The 10,632-nt window shown below is 41.9% G+C and overlaps 1 protein-coding gene across 2 annotated transcripts in view; it reads left to right on the forward strand.

Annotated features, from left to right (window-relative positions):
• LOC310657577 (melanopsin) overlaps positions 1-7,317 on the forward strand; it is a 46,547-nt gene extending 39,230 nt beyond the window's left edge. For both annotated transcript variants that reach the window (XM_083398461.1, XM_083398462.1), the window contains 2 exons: positions 4,143-4,289; positions 5,945-7,317. In XM_083398461.1, coding sequence (XP_083254587.1) covers positions 4,143-4,289; positions 5,945-6,343 — 546 coding nt within the window. In that variant the 3' untranslated portion in view covers positions 6,344-7,317. The remainder of the gene's footprint in view (positions 1-4,142; positions 4,290-5,944) is intronic.
• The last annotated feature ends 3,315 nt before the right edge of the window (positions 7,318-10,632 follow it).

Below are 10,632 nucleotides of genomic sequence, written 5' to 3' on the forward strand. Positions count from 1 at the left end.
CTGCCCAGAGTGGCTGGGGAGACCCAGCCTGATGGGCGGGGTATGAATATTATTATTACTATTATTATTTCACAGATTTAAGCTGCATGCAGCCTTGAGACTCCTTTGTTTGCATATACCATCAAAAAGCATCCTTCTGTTATAGTTTTCCCACAGCAAACTAAATGAGGGAGATTTTGTTTTTAAAAATGAATTACTACAAGAGATTGATTGGTCAGTGAACTCTGGCAGTGAAGCTTCACATTGTTCATGGTTTGGAATAGAAATTATCTTAAGAGGAAAAGGGGTTATAAGCTACCCGGTTATTCATATACTGGAAACCTGTATATGGGCTTACTGGTAAAATACTGCAAGGCAAGTTCATTAAGAAAGATGTGTATAAAAAAAAAGTTGATAGTTTTCATAAAGAAAATATGAACAGACCATTATCCATCAAGAAAAAAAAGTTGTATAAAAAAACACTTTGAGAAATAATTGCAGTTATGAATAGTTTATAAATGAGTGGTCTTTAGAAAGTTTTAAGGATTGTGAACTATGACTGTGGTTCTGCACTAGGTTGGTTTCAGTGGCTCTGTAAATAAATGAGTTCAGGATTACAATGCAGATCAGCAGAAATCAAAGGTTCCTGAATCTTAGAATTTAAATACACCCACTGAGACAAAGCTGCACCAATATATACTGATATAGTAGGGATGTGAGATGATTTCTCTGTTTCAAAAAAACTAATCTATCAAAGTTGTGGCATATTGTGATAACTTATCAGCCAGGTCCGTCTTAAGGAGAATGATTGCAACACGAAGGCAGAATGATCACTTGCCAAGGTCACTGGAGCCCCTTCTCTCACCATAAATTATAGACCAACCTGCCGTAGAAATTGCTGCTCTAAAATGATTTCTTACAACAGACATGGAGAACCATTGGCCCTCAAGATGCTCTTGGACTGTAGCTTCCATAATTTATTTTTACATATGTGTGTGTGTGTGTGTGTAAAAATAAATTACTGAATGAATAAGTTTAATGAATCTTGCTAATTCATTAAAAAAGAACAATTGTACATAAAAACAGTGTTAATCTCTGAACGCACCGCTTAAGATACAAACAGATCCACCATAATAATACAGTGCCTCTGATAACCCCTCCCACTGTGTCAGTCCAGGAGGATACCATGGTCATGGTACCAAAGGCCACTGGGAGATCATAACAAAGGCCATCCATCAATGGGGCTGATTGGACTTGTTGCTTGTCTAGAAGTCATTAGACTCCATCTTAGATATAGCTAGGCACCAACATCCTGGAGGTTCTGATTTCCTAAAGGGACCCCTGACTGTTGGGTCAAGTCATGGACGACTCTGGGGTTGTGGCGCTCATCTCGCTTTATTGGCTGAGGGAGCCGGCGTACAGCTACCGGGTCACGTGGCCAGCATGACTAAGCTGCTTCTGGTGAACCAGAGCCACGGACAGAAACGCCATTTACCTCCCCCCCCCCCCATTTATCTACTTGCACTTTGACGTGCTTTCAAACTGCTAGGTTGGCAGGAGCAGGGACTGAGCAACGGGAGTTCACCCCGTCGCGGGGATTCAAACCGCCAACCTTCTGATCAGCAAGCCCTAGGCTCTGTGGTTTAGACCACAGAGCCACCCGCATCCCATTCTGATGTCCTATGCAACCTTAAAGCCCAATTCTATGCATCTTTACTCACAAGTCAAGTCCACCGAATTAAATGCAATTTCTCTTTCCCAAGAAATGGTATATAGAATTGTAGCTTCCAGGGTTTTTTGCTCTTATTCAGCATTTGTTCTATGTGTGATAGCTCCAGAATAGCTACCAACAAGGGGCATATTCTACATTTTCTTTAAGAGAGAGGGGTGTGTTCTTTTAATATATTCTTTTGCTTGCGGGACTCAGGTTGCTCTGTTTAATTTAAAGAGGACTGACAGGAAGACATCTGTGCATGAGGATAAAGGATCACACAGAGAATTAGGGCATTTATCTGCAGTGACCTGCCTTGTTATGAGAATCAGTGAAAGTAATTTGCCAAAAAAATTATGGTAGCCATAACATGGGCTGCTTGAATAAAAAAGCAGTCATGCACTTAACTACTTTATTGAATTTCTTTCTATTATTTCATCCTATACTTAATTTTCTTTCCAATCAGCAAGCATCAAACGAGATTTTAAAGTGTTACACAAAAGTGTCTTACTCCATGTTTCTTATCCGTGCTCAGGCCTTGTAAAACATGTTCCCTTTCATCACAATGGATAATGTTTTAAGGTCTCAGTCTTGTCTAATCCTTGCTCACAGGGTACCAATAAACAGACTTACTGGTGCAGCTCTGTTTTTAAAGTTTTTTGAGTCAAGCATCTGTGTTGTATTTCAGTCTAACGGCATACGTTTTGCATAGGTAAGATCTTACATTCAATACCTGCCATCTCCAGGCAGAGCTAGGAAAGACTCCTGCCTGAAACCTGTAGAACCCCTACTACTAGATATTACTGTGGGAGGAAATATGAATATATTAATCCCTGTGGGCCCACATATGTAGGCGAACAACAAAAGAAAATGGCTGGGTGCCTAGATTCAAAATGTGGGGCTTTGCACTCTCTCCTGCAGGGAGAGAGCCCAAGTAGCAGAGATTAAACTTACAAAAATTAAGCAGCAGTATAGCATTATGAATATAGGTTGTTCAACCTTTTTACCCCATTCAGCTGTACATAGCAGCTGACCTCTATCCTACCCCTCTCGCAATGTGCAGACCACACACTGTTAAGTATGCTTTACTTACAGATTCAAGGTCTTAGTCATGCATTGTTCCATGCAGCAGCAAGGATAATACAAGCAAAATACTCTTGGGTAGACAATACAGAATATAGTTCTAAACAGGTGCTGTAAGCTTGGGAGCAAGCTTACAGATGTCCTCCATTGGTTGGTACATAATGCAGAGAGGAAGAGAGAAAAAGGAAGAGTAAAGAAGCTTCACTTCCTCTCCAGAGGAGAGGGCACATGACCTATCTAGCAATGCAACTCTGTGTTCCTTAATCCCCTGCTGCACTAACCAGCAGTCATGCATGGTTATGTTTAGGGTTGCTATATTTCAAAAAGTAAAATTCCTGACACCTGCAAAGTTGTTGAGCTTTTTCTATTTTAGGAAGACCCCAAACATTTAAACTACAGTTCCCATGATTCTTTGGAGGATGCTTTAAATGTATGGTGTGTATGTAATCCTGGTTTTAGTTTTATGGGAGGTGGGGAGAGGTCTGTTCTTCCTCATGCTACTCGGTCTGCTTTTTTTTACTGTTCGTATTTATATCTTACTGTTTACATCCTCTGTGGATGGTTCGATTTTTGAACTAGAAATATGCAATATATGTAACTCCGTACTTGCTGAAAGACCTGAGGACCCAGTGTGGTGCAGTGGTTAAGAGTGGTGGACTCGTGATCTGGTGAACCAGGTTCGCTTCCCCGCTCCTCCACATGCAGCTGCTGGGTGACCTTGGGCCAGTCACACTTCTTTGAAGTCTCTCAGCCCCACTCACCTCACAGAGTGTTTGTTGTGGGGGAGGAAGGGAAAGGAGATTGTTAGTCGCTTTGAGACTCCTTAGGGTGGTGATAAAGTGGGATATCAAATCCAAACTCTTCTTCTTCACTTCAGCAAACACATTTCATAGGGAAATCTCACTATCCTACGAGGAAAGGTTGATGGAACGTATTGTGCTTAGTCTACAGAATAAAAGATTGAGCTGGAGTGGGATGAGTATATGATAGTATTCTTAAAAATGTAAGAAAAGCCTGCTGGATCAGGACAATGACCCATCTGCTCACGCATGTTTCCACGCCCTTGCCAAATCTGCTGTAGAAGCCCCACAACAGGCTTAGGGCAAGTGCAAGGGAAGTCCTGCTGCACAAGTGTAAATCTTTCTGCTGGTGGTGTGGCTGCTTAGCACTACATTTGATGCAAGCCTATGATTCTACATTTCAGTAGTTGAACACCTCATGTACCCTTGTTCCCAGTGTAGTGCAAGAGCAATTATATATATATATATATATATATATATATATATATATATATATATATAAGTGGGCAAGAGGCAAAATTGCAGCCTATTGATTGTTAGTGTATAAACATCTCAGTTTCCTTTTTTAGACTTGGAGTGACATGGAGCTTGAGCCTGTGGAGGCAGCCCATAAGAAACAGCAACCCCATCGAAGCCGCTCTTTCTCAAAACGAGCAGAAGAAGAGACTGGGTTGCTCCTAAAGACCCAGAGCTGTAATGTGCTGACTGGAGAAAAGGTTAAAACTGCAACCGTTTTTTAATTCTCCTTAATAATAAAGTGACTGATCCTCAGCATATGCATACAACCTGGACTCCGTTTTCCCTGATTATTCCTACCCAGCCCATTACAGTGATGTCCATATGTTACTGTATTAGAAGTAGTTTACTAATCCATTTCAATATGCTTTTGTCTTGTGTTGCCCAAAAGCACAAGGCAAAGCATATTATCCAAAAGCCAAATCAGATGCTCCTTCATATATAGGTGAGTCCAATAATCATATTGCTTCTCTGAGCTTTGATCTCCAACATTTCCATTCTCCGTAGTTCATTTACTGAGTTTCCAGTAAATTTAGCTCTACCTCCCATCTCCTTCAAATCCCATCTTGGGAATTGATACAAAATGGTGGGACCTGCTTTCTTTTTAAAAAAGAAATCTTGTCTTTGAGGGGGAAGATGAAAAAGAAATTCCTATTTCTCACTGACAGTGGGAGACTCTGGCAACTTCCACCTTCATGAAACTGAAAAGGGTGAGTACCGAACGCATCATCCATTGATGCAAAGAAAGGAACTGATGGCTTGTTGGCCACAGTTCAGTGTCATTTTCTGAAAGGTTCCTTTGCACAGTTGGAAACTTCAGGCAATGACATTATGGCCCGTGTGCAACTTGCACACGCTGAATCCAATTCAGGTAGCACTTCTGCATTCCTTGTTTCATTTTGCCACAAAGGTGTAATGTAGATTAACAGTAATTATATTCGTTGTCTTCTTATGTCTATATTTTCCATATAGGCAACTCCCACTTAAGAAAAACAAGTGGGGCCCCCATAGCAGATAAGAACCACAGGAAGAATGTTTAGTTTCAAAATTCCTGGGTGAAAATTGCTCTGCTGTCCTCCAAAGTTTAGCCTTGACAAAAGAGTTAGTGCAGTTCAGCTTCAAAAGTTGGGTTGTTTTTTTTTTAAAAAAAATAGAGCGAAAGATAAAGGCTGGTATTCATGTTCCCATCCTTCCTATTTGTTTATTTTATTTGACAATATTTATTATATTGCTTGGATAAACATAACCCTCGGGGGGGGGAATCAAAAGTTTTAAAGCAAACATACACAATAAAATTTCACGTCTGGGGTGGCATTTCTAAACTGAAAACAATGCAATGAAGACAGCTGCCTGGAAATCCCAGGATGTTAGTGAATGTTGCACAATTGCACTCAGTTGCACAAACATTGTTGGCCCCATACACTCCCAGAGGCCAAAAAGCAGGGGTTGCCACTGTTGGCTGAATGGGCCAACTGAATATGACAGGTATGTAAAATGTGTAGCAACTGTTCTGAAGGACTGTGTACCCATATCTTTCGCTCTATAAGACGCACCAGACCACAAGATGCACCTAGTTTTTAGAGGAGGAAAACAAGGAAAAAAAATATTCTGAATGTCAGAAGCCAGAACAGCAAGAGGGATCGCTGTGCAGTGAAAGCAGCAATCCCTATTGCTGTTCTGGCTTCTAGGATAGCTGTGCAGCCTGCATTCGCTCCATAAGACGCACACACATTTCCCCTTACTTTTTAGGAGGGAAAAATTGAGTCTTATAGAGCAAAAAATACGGTAATTACTGCTGAAGAAGGCTGAGTATGGAATACTGATTCTCTCCCCATCCCCATTTTCTTTGCCATAGGTTGCAGTGTCCTCCATCAGTCTGCATGACCCGTTTGAGAGATCGTTTGGAGAGAATGCCCCAGAACTGCTGCTCAAGCCCAGTTGTTTGAGAACATCATCTCTTCCATTTGGCTTGAATAGTAGCAGCACAGAAGAGAATGCAGACACTTCTGACATGGAAGTTCAAGAGCAGCAAACAGATGGAAGCCTCAACTCATTAATGAGCCCCACCATCCCACAAATAGTTATCGTTTCTACCTCAGAGACCACCCTCTCTGAGGGGCAAGATGAGCTGGAAAATGGACAGGCAGAAAATTCCGGTGTATTATTTTCTCCAGGAAAGAATCACCTGTTGGACATAGGAAGGCTTAGCCCCTCTACCAACCTCATTGAAGCAATTGAGAAGCTTCTGTCCTAAATATGGAAGAGAACAACTATTTGGTCTTTTTGCTGCTGCTTTGCATTATTATACCAAAAAAAGGGGGAGGACCCACATGAAGAACTCTGAGCCTTGTAGATTAAGCAGATAACTTTATATTTTTTTGTAATGCAATCTTTAGCCCTTCTTGAATTTTATGCACTTTGCAGAAGCAAAACAACAGCAATAGATGCTGAAGGCGCAAAGCATCCATAGCGTAGATAACAAGTGTTTGCCAACCAAAACACCTAGTAAATATTTCTCTGTATCTGTATTCAGGATACGTTTCCATGCTTTAATACCTTTCCAAGCAGTTCCATTGCTGGAGTGCCCAGAAACCACAAGCGCTGCTGTATTTCCAGATACTCAGATTGGTTCCGGAAAGAAATATCAGCTATGCGTTCCTCAATAAACTTGGTCCAAGAATTGGTCATTCTCCACCACTTTAGCCACCAACTGAAAGATGGTAGATCAAGTGGAGATGTTTGAGGGGGCACAAGCAGCCATTGTCTAGCAACCAGAAACCAGTTGACTTTTTGTCCTGACTCAACACAACAGCTAGTTTGCCATCTGTTCTATGTAACTGAAGCTATGACTAGAGGAGGAAGAGATGAAGATGAGCAACCCTTAAGACTAAACTTCCCAATTACTCACAGGTTAAATGAGCCCACTTTGAAAACAATAGCCTTCAGGAATGAGGCCAAAACTATGCACAAGAAATGTAATATAGCATAGCACTTGTTAAGTCCATATGTAAAGATCGGTGCCAACCCTTCTCATTCACAAGGGAAAGTGACACTGTTGTGCAAAGCTAATGCAGTCATTCCTGTCTTATCCCCATAGGGTGTCAACAGTGGCAAAAAAAGTCACCTTAGGTTGTGGTTAACAATATGTGTCAATAGTAATGAGCTCACTGTTGAATTCTCACAATAAGCTTTACTCACAAATAACAATAAAACCACTTAACTGCTCTAGTACAGTTGTCTCTTTAGGATTGATTGCAAGCTTTTCATGTTTCCCTTGGGAAGTTTTTATTTAAAAAAATAATCCACAGATTTTTCTCTAAAGGAAGAAACTGGGACAACTATCTCTTTCAGCCTTCAGAGCTGCATGCAGAAGATGGAACAAAATATGGGTGGCCTACAATTAGTTACAATTCTATAACTTATAATAGTAAAAGTGAAAATTTATTGGCTGTATACGTATATGCATCCATAGGTTTAGAAACAATATCTGCTTGGATCAGTAATTCCCAAACTGCTGTCCAAGTATTGACAGAGTTGCCAATGTACTTATCACTAGGGAAAATATCCTATACGGCTGCAAACATGTCTTTTATCACTTATACAGTGCTCTTTTTTTGGTTAATAATAATAATAATAATAATAATAATATAATTAATGAGGTGCTGGTACTCATATTTTGGATGCCAGCACAAAATGACTGGCATGGGCAGCAAAAAATAAATAAATGCTGGTACTCTACTGTGAATACTATCATGAAAAAGCACTGCAGCTATGTAGCTATAACTTTATTGTGCACTCTGGTTCTTTGATAGCTGCGCACCTTCAGCAACTTTGCTGTGCCTTTCCCATTCCCTCTCCTAAACTGGATAGATATATGATTGTGCTCACTTGCAGTGCTTCTGATGCCTTCTTGCGAGGGAAGTGGCTTAGCTCTGGTGCTGCAGACCTCTCTAGGGGCCCAACAGTATTGGAAATAATCACGGACTCCCCCACTTTCATCTTTACCCACAAATTATAGCCACAATAAGAATATCCTTATGCTGAACAATAATGGAAACATTCAGGCCTCCTTTCTGAACAATTTGTTCAACTATAAACCAGTTAAAATGGGGTTTTTACCATCGTTTAGGTATTCTGCTTTGGCAAACATCCTTGGGTTGGGAAAGGCTACCTTAAGGGGTATCCCTGATCAATACTATCTGATATATTTGACTCTAAATTGGAAAATAAATTATCCGGTGTTCCCTTCTAGTGCTATTTCCTTCATGATCATCTCTGCTCTACTGTCAGTAAAATAAGCCAGCTGCAAAACCAGATTCCAATTTCCTTTCTAAATTCTGATGAGGAAATGCTTCCTAAACAGCACCCTGGAGGTTGAGACTGATTGCATCATCCCTTGTAAGTAAGGATCAGAGTGAGTGAGAGAATAATTAAAAGGAAATTGATCGTAGATAAGCTTCAGCAGCTGATGAGGATTTATTTTTTATGATGCTCCACTAGACCAGAGTAATTCCACATCTATTTAATCATCAACAAATGCCACAGAAGTCAATGTGATATACCTACATGCCATATTTTTCCATGCATAACACGCTCCCATGTATAACACACCCCCTATTTGGGGGGGGGGGACTCCAAATTAAGAAAATGGGGGGAGATTGCCCAGAGTTGTTGAGCTTTTTTTAGGGGAGATTGCAGGAAATTGTCCCATTCCCATCGCAGACAGAAGCCGCCAGTCGGCCGCTCAATTGTCGCAGCAACAGCCAATCAACACCAGCCCTTGCAGCAGCCACCAATAACAAGACCAATAGCCACTGACAATCTCTGGCTCGCGACAGCAACCAATCTCACATCCCCCCAATGCACTATGTATGTATAAGACGACCCCAATTTTTAACATCATTTTTTAATTAAAAAAACCTCATCTTATACACAGAAAAGTATTGTATATATCTTTTGCTGATCTGTATGGAGGCAACCTTTGTACAGTCCTTACTGAGAATGGAATAAGCCCCCACCCAGAAACTTGGGATGCTCCACCACTTACCTGTGATCCTTCCCATATACCTGTGCTTCCAGTGGAGGACACGACTTGTCTTGAGATTTTTACAGGTTGCAATGTAGTAGCAAGCCTAATCCTAATACTTTCGCAATTTAAGATGATTAGAGTTCGATATGCAATGTTGTGATGCCCCCCCTCCCTCCCTCTTACACACAAACATTCCTACATACAGTTGCTCCTAGGCCCATTACACCCACTATCCATACCTTTGTAAATGTTTGTTTGCCTTTGCAAATGGCAAAAGGAAAGTGAAAAGTAGCTCTGCATTCCTCTTCAATTAGGCATATTTTATGCCTGCTCAAAGTAGGTCAAATATACTTTGAAATTACGTGGCCACTAGATGTCACCAGCGAAGCGGCTTTCAAAGTAACTACTGTTCACCAGCATTGCTACTGCTGATGAGTTGGGGTTTTCCCCCACCCCTCTCTCTAAAGATGCCCATAAACTTTTGAAACTTATTTTTTTGACAGGTTGATGAAGATTTTAAAGTTAAACCATATGCCTTCTAATGCAAAATGATGTCAGAGAATCAGAGCCAGTCCATGACACGTGTTGCCATCTACCGTAGTTGCTTGAGCAATTCTTCACATAGGTAAACCAGCTGCTAATGTCCATGCCAGCAAACATGTGAATCAAGCACCCAGAGGTAGGAAAATGACTTAAGGGAAAGAGATCTTTTGTCTAGTGCATTGGGCTGCGACTGGTGGGTCGGGATCTGCTACCAGGTCACAGTCTGATCTACTGTTGGTCTTAACAGCAGCACTGCCACCATACAAATATATGATAAAGGATTAAAAAATGAGCCCCCCCCCCAATGTAAACAACATTGGGTTAAAGGTGGGTCCTGAGTTGGTAAAGGTTGAAGGCTATTGATCTTGTGCTCAGTGACAATCTGTGTAGTGAAGAGCCAATCTCAAGCATTGGTTCCAAGCCTGCCAGTTAACAAACAAAAAACCCTATTTAGCATTGTCAGAGCTGGCTCCTGGTCCCAGCTCACCAAGGACCAACGCTAGCCGGTAGTAAAGTATCAAAGTCTTTATTGAAGAATAGTCTCCATTTCCAAGCCTCAGCGTCCCAGCTCTACGTCTGGACTCTAGACCGGCGAAGCTCCGTCTGAGTCTCCGCCCCCTGTGCACCAGTTTAAGACCCTCATCTTACTCCACCTCTTCCTTCTCTCTCTCTTCCTCTGGGTCCTACTACCCCCCAGGGTCTCCTCCCTCCTGGACTCTTCTGACGCAGACGTTGACCCCTCTGACTCCTCCCCCTCTCTTCGGCGGGCTTTAGGACCTGGCTCCCTACCCGGGCTGCCCACCTTGCCGCCCTCCTGTACATTTGAACTTGGCGCGCGCGCGCGTTTAACTTTCCTGATGACCGTTTCCTCGCTCCCTGACGAGGGTGTGGTCACTCCTGCCTCCCGTTCTCCCTCTGCCCGCGCGCCACCTGATCCCGATGCCTGGGACTCCTCCCCCCTACTGCACTCT

The sequence above is a fragment of the Podarcis tiliguerta genome (genome assembly GCF_965153285.1).
Source record: "Podarcis tiliguerta genome assembly, chromosome: 9".
NCBI classification, from domain to species: domain Eukaryota; kingdom Metazoa; phylum Chordata; class Lepidosauria; order Squamata; family Lacertidae; genus Podarcis; species Podarcis tiliguerta.